The sequence below is a fragment of the Anopheles funestus genome, chromosome 3RL, assembly GCF_943734845.2.
Source record: "Anopheles funestus chromosome 3RL, idAnoFuneDA-416_04, whole genome shotgun sequence".
Lineage (NCBI taxonomy): Eukaryota > Metazoa > Arthropoda > Insecta > Diptera > Culicidae > Anopheles > Anopheles funestus.
In genome coordinates, this window is record NC_064599.1 from 54,766,475 (window position 1) to 54,777,992 (window position 11,518).

Sequence of the window (11,518 nt, forward strand, 5' to 3'; positions counted from 1 at the left end):
TTAAATATGTACAGGAATTTAAATTCCGCCAGTTGTCATTCGGACACTCAGCTGTGTTGTGTTTTGATTTTGTCTTCCCCTCCTCGCAAACCCACCCCTTGTTTCTTCTGATATAGTAGCGAAATCAAAACAAATGTGCGCAAACAAACCCAGCAACCATTGCATTGGAATTTTCCTTCCCATACGTTACCTTATTTGCAGGGGGTCCGTAGTGAAAGAGGGTGGTTTTTCATTTTACATCCAACCTGTATACGCCCACAACGAATGTGTGTTCGTTCGAGCGCATCACAGTTTTCGCGATACTTTTCGCGACTGTTTGGCGCTGGAAAGTGTTTGTGTTGAGTTTCTTTCATACTTCATTTTAGTTTTGTGCCCATCCTACCACCCTCTTATCAGTCTTTATAAGTGTGTGTAGGGGTGTAAAAGGGATAAAGCAGGGATGAATAAGGCACAGTTGCAATCGAATCAATGTTACTTTATGCAGTGAAAACGGAAGGAACTGGACACGTTTTGTTTTTCCTTCTTCAGTGGTAATATCAATCGATCAAGCGCACATCTACACAAAGAACAAACGCAATTCGATTTTCTTTGTTTCTCGTTTGACCTCGTAAAACGGTTGATTGTTTACAAGTGGCTGGTGTTATCTCATCCAAAAACTACGTTTTGGGAGACCATTTGCGTGGGTTGTGGATGTGTGGCTTCAACTCAAACGGGAAGGAACAGCTGCAACATTTGGAGGGTAAACTCCACTAGAACTGAGCTTTGAGAAGTTACCCATAAATATCACACCGTTTCGTGGTAAATTATTTATTCCTGCAAGATAATCAACCGCTGTAATGGATGGAATATATAGTAAGTAAATAACACGACAGGGTGTAACAGGATGCGGAAGCAGGAAATCGAAATTTTATTGATTTTGTCACCTGCGCTCACTAGACTATACATTTATTATGTTTATCCTGCCTGCTTTGATTGCCTTTGCATTTGCTTTGCTCGTTAAACAGCGGCGTTGTTGTTGTGGTTCTTTTTATCACTCTTTTTTAGACACACTATGAGGTACTGTTACGTTGAGAAACCCAGCAAAGAAACTCATTAGCATTGTGGAGGCAAAACCATTTTGCCATTCTGGTGCCAGGTGGATTATTTGTCACTTTGCTTGATGCGGCAGTAGTACACAACTGCAAACGTTCCACCATTCGCGGACTGCGTTGATCTATGGAAACAGGTAAATAACAAACACGAACTGGAGTAATACGAAAGTTAATTCTTTTCATAAAAAAATCTTAGAAAAACCTCCGTTAAGTTGCATCAATCCCATATCCCTTTTCGATGAGTCATAATACCCCGCCAACGAGAATCATCATTGCAAAAATCGCACTCAAGTGCATCATCACCAGCTACGAACGTGATAGATAAGGAACGCTGCGCCATTGCTACTTCTACAAGCGCTGTTAAAGAAACCAGAAAGCAACATGGAGGTATCGGCGGAAGAGTGGATGGAGCGGGCGAAGGAAAACATGAAAAAATTTCTTAACCGAGGTGGTGCATGCCGAGGAGATGAGCCACAAATGCTGGTCGGAGCGGCACTAGAAAATACGCTCGGTTATGCCCTTAACCTTACGATGAAAGATCCAAATGAGTGGACCGACGAGGAACTGCAGCAGGAGTATATGGAACAGCTATGCTTTTACGACATCGAATCACGCAAGACAATCGACAAGCTGACGCAGCAGATGTACGCTCAAGGTGTCGTACCGGACGAACCGTGCCATCTAACGATCATACCGATTGAACTGTACGCCGAAGGGAAGCTCTATGAGGTGGCCCTGTTCCGGTACCAGTTCGGGGATCCGCAAGCAACGGAACCGAAGTACATCGACTCGTACGGTCGTGTGTACGGGAGCTTTCGGGATTTTTTGCGTAACAATAAGTATCCCTCGGCGGAGATGATTTACCCGCGTGAAGGACGTCTTGAGGCAGGTGAAGAGAAAACAGTACTGTACGAGGTCGGTAAAACACCCGCCTGGAAAGCGTACTATTTCAAAGCATTGGACATAGCAACGGGAATCATTGGTGAGCTTTTTGTTTTGCGGATTATTGCGCGAAAAACACGGTTAAAGTTATTTTTATTTGCTTGTAGGAATTGCCGGTGCAACTGGAGCCATCTTTCTGTCCGGTGGTATTGCAACACCATTTGTTGCGGCTAGCATTGGATCGGCGTTGTACGCAACCGGACGCTCGATCGATGTGCTGCGTGACAAAAGCGCCCATCAGGAATCGTTGAACCCGTTCCTTGATTCCGAATCGCGTACCGCCTGGTTGAGCCTAACTGCACACGTGCTCACCTTCGGCACAATGCCCCACATATCGGCACTGTCCGGGGTCGCCTCAACCAGCCACAGCATCGCAACAGGGTTTAAGGTGTGCAACTTCATTAACGAGACGGGCAACATCATTAGCGATTTGGTGATATGCGATACATTGTCAGCAATGCATTCGAATTACTACAATGCGTCAATCGAAACACGGTTGGCGCATGCTGCCTCGATCTGCTTCTGGACAAAGACCACCATCAGCATCCGGCAGGCGGAACTGATGATGAAGAACAATGCAATCGTTGCGCTAAAGCTGTTCGGTTTTGAGGATCACTGCTGCGAGTACTTTAACAACGATTCGCACGCGATCGACATTGGGTTGCGAATAGCGAAGCATTCCCTCGAGACGAATGTGCAGATCGTGTCCGATCCGAGTGATCCCGGTGCAATACGGATCGATGGTACCCGGTTTCCCATCAAGGAACTATTGCGGCTTGAACCGAACGAAGTCGAATTGCTGTTTGAAGCGTTGCAAGGCGTTTCGTCGACACCGGACGATCGTGCACTGTTCGATGAAATGCGCACCTTGGTTTGTACGGCGAAAAACTCCGAGGAAGAGGAAAAGTTAAGCGTACTGATGCGTCTGCTTGCCGGGGAAGCCGAACGGGAGTGTCTACCAGCTAGCGATATTATGGAAATGTTACTTCAAACATTTGCCGCTATTAAGCGATGCGAAGTGTCAGCTAACGTTCAGCCTACCACATTCCAACTTTCGGTGGAACAGGATGGATTATGTGTCGGACGTGGCCTGTGGTTGCGTTTGAAAAGGGGATACATTTTGTTTGCATCCAAACGAACACCAACTCTACCGGTGAAGCTGACAGGCGCTGGTGATGGTGATAGCAAATCTCCCGACAAAGAACCAACCATGATTGAAGATGATAAGGATTCGGATCGATTAATACGGGCAGTATTGGAGCTGTCGGAAACGCAGTGCCGCCAGTTGACGGAAATAATACGCCGGGATCCAAACTATTTTTCTATTTTTAAGCAAAAATCACTGGATGTAATCGTGCATGATGGTACCACTGAGGGTAAAGAGGCAACGGCAAACCAAACGGAGCAACTCCTCTACGAAAAGCCTAAGGATAATATTCTGAAAGCTTTAGAGCGGGAAGGAAAGGATAGTTAAATCAACGGCTGCGGTAAGTTTGACCTTTTATCATCTGCATTCCTTCTCCCAACAAAAGAACAAAAAACCAATGTATGTTTATGGGTGGGTTTGTGTGTGTTTTGTTTTAATAACGTAGAGAAAAAGAAAACGCGTCTATCGGCAAACAAAAGAGCAATATAAAAACATGAGTGAAACATATCAAAAATAGCTACTAACATTTTTACTCATATGAAACTAACAAACCAAACGTACGAATATATCCATTCATTAGCCAAATTTTTAGAAGCATAACAAACAAATGAACGAATAATGGAACAAATCAGCTTTTGTAGCGTCCTTAAAGACATTAGTAAAGAGAGTAAGAAAGCAACAGAAACAACAAAATATGAAACTATACAACCAAATAGGAACAAATTTATGCGAAACCAGAATGTGAAACAAAGCGTAACCGAAACATATCAATTCAAAACGAGTATAATGTTTAGCTACAACATAATATTATGGAAGTATATATGTATACATTATACGGCATTCGATGAAGCAACATCTAGAGAAACCATGTTTCAGAATTGTTTTAAAAGCAAGTGAGCAGCAGTGATTTGGTTTTTGTTTGGTATTAGCTCTATTGTTCGTGCTTGACCTTTCTTGAACCTGCAGGTTTTCGTGACTATTCGCGGTGAAATACAAGTCTCATAATTTCAAACCAAATCAGGTTAACAGCCGAGCAGATATACCATAACCATGAAGGCAAATGTAAAACATTTTATGAAGCTCCAATTCAACTTTAAGATGTTAATTTTAAATGTGTAATTCATAAAAGAATCCAGAGCAAATGTATGTGTTCTTTTAAGCCTTTTACAAGGAAGTTTGGAATACTAATTATCATTGTGCCGCGGATACGTCCATATCAAGGGTCAGGCTAAGTGCTTAGCTTATTTTTCAACACTTTTAGAAGTGGCCCAAGACCGTCACTAAGTAGGAAAGAGATAGGTTATTTCTGCCTATACAGGGGGCATGGTTCTGTCCATAAGATATCCCGGAACGGGGTTGTAATAAGCACACATTTTAACACAAAAACATATAACAAACAAACAAAACAACCATCCATACATACACTATCCCCTGTTTTACATCGTGCTTCCTTCGTGCGCTTGGTGTGGAATTTCCTTTCCATTAAGTTATTCTAATCCACTAATTTTTACAAGTCTTCTTAATCCCCCCCAGTGCGTGTTTCCTTTTGGTTCCCGTCAATCCGACTGAACAAAGATGATTGGTGACTGTTTGTGGTAAAAGCGAAATGCACAAAACAAAACAAAACAACAGTAAAAAATCAAACAAACATAATCAAATACGAATCAACACACTGTTGAGCATCACAAACGTTTCTACCTGAACATACAAACACACACCTTTGATGGAATAACATAATTGCAGCATTTACTAGCGGCAAACTATTTCGAGAAAGCTGTTTTTTTAAGTACTCTATTTACTAAACTATTTGTAACTTTTTTTTGTGTCTCTATCTAAAGAAAAGCCCAAAAACAAAACACACAAACAAAGTCTTGTAAAGTTTACCAAAAACTAGTGTATCGTGATAGATTGGAAGAATTTAAACAGCGTAGCAAACATATGCCGAAAACAGAATATTTATACAGGACATTGTGTGAGTGAGCATTAAAAAAACCCACTAACTACTAGCAAGTAGAAATGGTATTCGAGAATACAAAATTATGATAGAAGCTTTGTAGGTTTTGTAAAGCATGTAATACCTTCACCAGTATAGCGCATAAGACAGATACATATATAGTACCAGTTTGAAACGAAAAAGAATCTATAACACGTTGGTATAATAAGAGAGTATATGAGAACATTAAAGTGTAGCAAAGCAAAATCGCAAAAAACACCAAACATTTGTAACGTGTCGAAAAAGGATAGAAAAAAACAACAAGGAAAGTTCGTTAAAGCTAGCACAGGGTAGAGTAGTGGAACCTGTGTGAAAGGCATTATCATTCCTGGTTCGAATTTGATACATTATTACCAACTGATTGCCCTACATGAAAATTTCCATTTGATAGTTTTCTTGGCTCTAGAATGGCCATTGCCAGTGATGCCAGTAGCAGCAATAACAGTAAATCTCCGTTCACTTATGCTTCCTTGTGTGTTTGGTGAACCATATGGAGAAATGGTCAATTAAATGCTGCATAAACCGTGTTGCATACAACCAGGCAATAAATATCAGTTTTGTATAATATATTTTGTATCTCATTTTTTACGCTCAAAACAGATATATAACATTGAGTTCTATAAGCGTAATACGAAGATTCCGTTTTGTACCGTGTGTTAAGTATTTCGGTTTTGTGTTCTAATCGGTGCTTTTGGTACAGTGGTGAAGCTGCACGAACTTAAGCTTTAATATGTAAAACAAACATATTTGTTCGAGAATAGATCAAACACGAAAATAAAACAAAAACAGTTCCCTTATAGAAACAGATGCTTTCCAAAAAACTTGTGTGCGGTGTGATATTTCTCGATCGATCCATTTGTTTGATTCAACATGTAGTGTTTGTATAATTTATTCGTTACCCTCTGATTGTCCGGCTCTCCGTACTAAAAGAAAATACTGCTAAGTACACGGAAGCAGTTAAAATGCACTATACTATGATAATTGTATTATGCTTTTAGTTTCACATTTCACATAAAGCCGAATCAACGCAGTAAAAATAGAAGACTGGTCCAACTTATATGGTGGATGGTGATGGTCCACATACTAACCGAATTGCCTCATTCAACGCTCATTGCTTCATGTATTTTCTCCTCCAACAAACACAGAGACAGTGCATGCAAAACTTACAACCAAGTACGCAAAAGGAAAAAAGCATATACCTACTTTACGCATATTAAAATCGTAGCAAAAACATTAATTCAAATGCAAATAGAATGTTACACGGCTGTTACGTTGAAGTTTATAACTGAAAACATATTTCTCTAGTGACATTCGGCGGCAACCTGGCAGCGCTTACGGAATCTCCGAGGGGCGTGGCGGTGTGCGCCAAATTGCACTCGAGTTACGTTTCAGTTTGTGTGCATCGATGGCAGGGAACAGCAAGCGCAGATCTGGCGTCATTGGTTGCACCGAAAACAGACCGTCGATCACCTTTGCATCAATGTGAGATTGGATCGTAAGCCGTTGCTGGAAATTGGCCGCTGTAATGGTGAAGAAAACAAACATGCGTGAAGCAAACGCAGATGCAGCTGAGAGCAAGAGTTTAAGCAAGACTTACACTTCTGGCACCATTCCGGTGTTGGCGGACGCTTTTTCTTACGAGGTGCGCTTGTGTCCTCGCTAACCTCCTCATCCGTGCTATCGTCCGTATCGATCATTTCGAACGTAAACAATTCGGTTTGAGCTGTAGCCACTTTCTTCTTTGCTGCCTGCTGCTGCTGCTGTTGCTGCTGTCGCAGCTTTTGCTGATACATCTGTTTGTGGAGTTTAACTTCGTGGTTATCCTTAGCCTGATTTTGTTTCAGCGTTTCCAGCAGCTCTCGATCGATTCTGGAAAACAAAAACAAACAAAATACTTAAACATTATAACGGTGCATGAGCCAGATTTGCACCAACCAACAATACCTTTGCTGTTCGGCCAACTGTTTGGCCAACTCATCCCGCTTCTGATCGGCGAGTGCCTTTTGTTCCTCCATCACACGTCGCTTCTCGAACTCCTCCAGCTTTTTTTGCTTCTTTTGCGCATCGATACGTATCTTTTCCTGCTTTTCGTGGACCAGCTTCCGATACTTTTCCTCTTTTTCGCGCACCAAGCGTTCCGCATGTTCGCGCTTTTCCCGTTCCATCGCTTCCCGTTGCGCCGCTGCCAAACGTTGCTTTTCTTCGCGCTTTTTCTTTTTCTCGTCCAGCAGCGAGGAGGTGGATGAGGCCGCCGACAGTGTACCAGTGCTGCCGGCAGTAGCACGGTCCCAACTAGAGTCACGCGATTGACTGCGTGTGGCATGCTGTAACGCTCTACTCTGCATTTGACTGACCTTTGATGCGGAGGATGATTTCGGTACGTGTAGTGTGGCATAGGTCGGAGTGTAAACGGATGAGCCGAGTGGCTTAGCGTGGGCCGATCGAACCAGCCCATGCGTTTCCGTGCCAATTGTCGGTGTGCTGACCGTCTTCAGGAGACGTCCGACCTGGGCCTGCGGTGTACCAACCTTCGACGATGTGGTAGCACACTTTTCAAATGCCTCGATGCGGCTCTTGATCGGACTCATTACGCACGGATTGAAGAGTTCTTTATTTTTCTTCAGTTTGCTGGCAGACTTTTTCATGGTGGCAAGATTCGTCGGCTTTGGAGCCGTTGCCGGAGGGGCCACTTTTTGGCTGACGGATGCTTTAGATTTCGGTTGTTCCGGCATCTGTACGGGTGAGTTTTCGATGACCGATTCGTCCTCGGTCATAATGCTTGCATTGATCATCATTCCATCAGCCGCATTCGGGCGGTTCGATGATCCATTCTTTTCAATCACGAACGTACCATCCTGTACCGACGGTGGCATAACGAACGTACCATCCTGTACCGACGGTGGCATAACGAACGTACCATCCTGTACCGACGGTGGCATAACGAACGTTCCATCGGAAGGCTTAGGTTGCGTGTACGTTTCATTTAAGTCGCATTGATTATTGGCGATCGGATGGGGCGCAGCTTGCGGATTTATCTTTTCCAGCACTATCTGTAGTGGACGCATTTGCTTTTCCAACTGTGCGTTTTCCACCTGATCTTGATTTGGTTGCTCTCGTGCATCTTCGTAGGTAGATTTGTCGGATATGCCACTAGGGGACTGCTGGGCGATTGATAGTTTTTCCGTTTTCACGCGAACTGGTTCGATCATAACGTTCATCTCCATAAGCCTTGGAGACTGTACAGCTGACTGTTTCACTAACGCTTTTGATTTCGATCGGCTCGGACGATCGTTAGCAGTGGTACTAGCGTTGCTGCTAACAGTGCTGTTCGTACTGTCCATCGTCGAGTCGGCCGACGAAACCGCCGAACTAGACGCTGTATCATTATTATCTTTTTTATTTTTTCCACCAGCAGCTGGCTTCTTTTTCGTGCGCACCTTGGGTGCAGGCAATTTTGGAGGTGGCATACTCGGTGGAGGCATCTCTTCATCGGAAAGAATTTCCACCTTCGGAACCAACGGTGTTATGACCATTAGCGACATTTCGCGAGCAGCTGTTGGCTCATCCTTCTGCTGTTTCGATGATTCGGTAGCACTCGAGAAACCTTCGTCGTTGCGTTTGTCCACCACTGGTGCAATGATTCTATTTGCCTGGTTCACATCATTCTCCGTTTCCATCTCCACGTACGTTTGTTCCAGCGGTGCTTTTTGCTTTGCTATCCCAGCATCTTTTCCTCCGTGCAGTAGTGTGTTACTAGTGACGCTTGAGTTACGTTCAATCTTTATGTTTACGGTCGCCGAACCACCATCGTTTCGCATCTTTGCAATCAAAGGAGGTTCCCTCAGTTTCTCTTGTGCCTTTAACCGAGCCGTTCTCGAAGGGCGTATAGTACTTTCATTCGTTTCGCTGCTAGTTTCCATTGGCTGAGGAGGCTGATCGTCCCTTCCTTTACCAGTAACATCCAGCATGCGGGCCGATGAACGACCGGGCAGGTTAGTGGGGCGATCACTTACATGTGACCGCTTTTCTGATTGTAACGGTTCTTGGCCATCAATAAATGTCGGTTTATGCGTATCATTGCTACTCGTACCTTCCTCATCCTTTTCCGATATGGAAGCCTGTCTTTTGGGACGCTTCTTGTTCTGGACTGGCGTACCCCGCTCGTTTGCCAGCATAACGCATTCGTTGAGTTTCCTTTCGAATTCCTGAAAGAATGGCATTGCACAGAAAAGAAACAAATTGTCGACCACAGGTTGAACACGATCCGAAGTGCACATGGCTACGCCTGCTGCTTACCGTAAATTCCGCAGCCATTGCATTTTCTCTATCGAATGCTTCCCCTATAAAGGAGTTAAACATTTCCAACATTTCATCCATGTTGCTCGGCTGGTTGTAATCGTTAGTTTAATGCGACCAGATATCGATGTTCGTTTAGACGAATCAGTTTATTTATTCGTGAACGCACAAAAAATTCCACTATTCTCACAATCTTTGCCTTCCGCTACATGCATCGAAAATGCTACTCTGCAGCACGCATCCTTTTTCGGGGCATTTACAATGATTTGTTCTTTTTTCACTCTGGCATATAATGTGGAAGTGTATTTTCGTACGTTTGCACTTCGCAACACAATGAATCAAGCTTAGCTCGTTGATGCAGCACAGTGAACAATGATATCTGTTGCTGAAAACAGAAAACACAACCACCAAACACACCACGAAACCGCTCAAATCCGACGGCGTAACTTCAAAAATTGAACGAACCGTTTTTTACAGCACACCAACACCATTGCAGCAGCTGCTGTCCAAAAGGCCTTTTTGCAATTTTGAACAAACGGAATTTTCATTGACAGATGTCAAGGTATCTATGTGCCGACAAAAGTTCATTGCAAGAAAATGTTTTTTTTATTATAAATTTTCTCGTGAGAATGAAAATTAAAAATACAACTTTTTATACGATGTAGGTTTATGTTTCTACTATAGTTATTTCTTTTACATTAACAAAAAAGAAAACTTGTAACAAAAATGTATGAATCTGGATGTAAATACCTTGGTTGATTAGATGTTTTTGTTTTGTTTTTTACGATCGTCAAACATATCTTCGGAAACAAAAACCAAAAAACACACAGCACTCCAACGCCGCGAAATTCATCTCCCAACTCCGAGAAACATGAATCAAACAAACAGATTCGATGTGAGCTATTGTACAGATCCCATTTTTAAGCTGCATGTTTTGAGGAAAATTACTAGCACCAAATGTGATGTATGCTGGATGACCGAAAACAATCCATTACGCTATGGTGAGTTTATCGAAAAAATGTACCGCAATAAAAAAATTCAACTCCATTACTTCTGTTTGGTAAGTAATATTTACTCAAATGGTGCCGTTATTGTTCTTGTTCATATAGGTAAAAATCTCATTTGCAGCTTTCCGGTACCTACATTCAACAAAACGGAACATCAGATTGGGGCATCGCGGGATTTATATTACGCGACATAATCAACAGCTATGCGGAGTTTCGCGAAAAATGTTGTTTCTACTGTCGTCATCCATCTGCGGCAATAGAATGTGCAGAGCCGGGGTGTGGCCGTCGGTTTCATTATATTTGCGGCTACAATAACAACTGCCTTACTCAGTTTCTTAATCAGTTTTTGTCATACTGTCATCAACACATACCTGTTGAATTGTCTCAGCCCGTAAATACAAAGGACAGAGATTGCGATATATGCTTCAATGAATTGCCGCAGGTAACGGAAGCGGATTTTAATCCAATGGCAATCATACGCACCCGCTGCGACAGTGAGTGTCCAAATGGGTTGTTGCATCGCGAGTGTGCACAGCGGTTTGCCTATACGGCGGGTTACAATTTCAAGTGTCCGGTATGCTGGAATAAGAATTTTCGGATTCATGCTGCAGAGAGTGGAATCTTTGTACCAGAGCGGGAAGCAGCCTGGGAACGAGAACCGGGAGCATTTAAGGATCTGCACAAACGCAAATGTACAGCTGTTCCGTGTGCAGTTGCCGGCCAAACGCAAACGTGTGAAATGATAGGGTGTAAAATTTGTGGCAGCCAGGTTGTACATAAGGTTTGCTCTGGTGTTACCGATGAGAACGATTATTTTTGTAACGATTGTAAGAACTAATCGTTTACAGCATGCACACGCTACGCGAATACATTAATGTTAGGCTAGGTTTAGTGAAGATGGAATCGCTCTGGAGAGCAATCAATAAAATCTATTGTTTCTATTATTGCTTGTACAATCTCGAAGGTGAGAACTAACCACCCACAAGAGAAGCGGATAAATCTGGCATCGATGCCGATCTAAGGATGTTTTAAAAGCTGCTCT

General features: G+C 43.0%; 2 protein-coding genes across 4 annotated transcripts; one reads left to right on the forward strand and one right to left on the reverse strand.

Annotated features, from left to right (window-relative positions):
* Window positions 1-81: 81 nt before the first annotated feature.
* LOC125770319 (uncharacterized) lies at window positions 82-11,468 on the forward strand. 3 transcript variants are annotated; one of them, XR_007419176.1, is made up of 6 exons: window positions 82-852; window positions 1,045-1,225; window positions 1,288-2,073; window positions 2,141-3,520; window positions 10,300-10,529; window positions 10,598-11,468. XR_007419176.1 is itself a non-coding variant. In XM_049439747.1 (5 exons), the coding sequence occupies exons 3-4, from the start codon at window positions 1,473-1,475 to the stop codon at window positions 3,505-3,507; spliced, it is 1,968 nt and encodes a 655-aa protein (XP_049295704.1). In that variant the 5' UTR covers window positions 82-852; window positions 1,045-1,225; window positions 1,288-1,472; the 3' UTR covers window positions 3,508-3,520; window positions 4,714-5,976. The 3 variants fall into 3 exon arrangements, 2 of the variants coding, with proteins under 2 accessions (XP_049295704.1, XP_049295703.1); XM_049439747.1 differs by lacking the exons at window positions 10,300-10,529; window positions 10,598-11,468 and adding an exon at window positions 4,714-5,976; XM_049439746.1 differs by lacking the exons at window positions 10,300-10,529; window positions 10,598-11,468 and having other exon boundaries at window positions 84-852; window positions 2,141-5,976.
* Window positions 6,274-9,939, reverse strand: LOC125770318 (inner centromere protein). Its single transcript, XM_049439745.1, has 4 exons — window positions 9,470-9,939; window positions 7,118-9,378; window positions 6,771-7,042; window positions 6,274-6,693 (listed from the first exon to the last, which is right to left on the reverse strand). Exons 1-4 carry the CDS (start codon window positions 9,548-9,550, stop codon window positions 6,506-6,508), a joined length of 2,802 nt encoding a protein of 933 aa, XP_049295702.1. The 5' UTR covers window positions 9,551-9,939; the 3' UTR covers window positions 6,274-6,505.
* Window positions 11,469-11,518: the final 50 nt, after the last annotated feature.

Coding starts and splice junctions, on each gene's coding strand:
- LOC125770319 (XM_049439747.1), top strand. CDS start 1,473: ATGGAGGTATCGGCGGAAGAGTGGATGGAGCGGGCGAAGGAAAACATG. Junction 2,074..2,140: donor CATAGCAACGGGAATCATTG/GTGAGCTTTTTG, acceptor ATTTGCTTGTAG/GAATTGCCGGTGCAACTGGA.
- LOC125770318 (XM_049439745.1), bottom strand. CDS start 9,550: ATGGATGAAATGTTGGAAATGTTTAACTCCTTTATAGGGGAAGCATTC. Junction 7,043..7,117: donor CAGTTGGCCGAACAGCAAAG/GTATTGTTGGTT, acceptor TTTGTTTTCCAG/AATCGATCGAGAGCTGCTGG. Junction 6,694..6,770: donor ACCGGAATGGTGCCAGAAGT/GTAAGTCTTGCT, acceptor TCACCATTACAG/CGGCCAATTTCCAGCAACGG.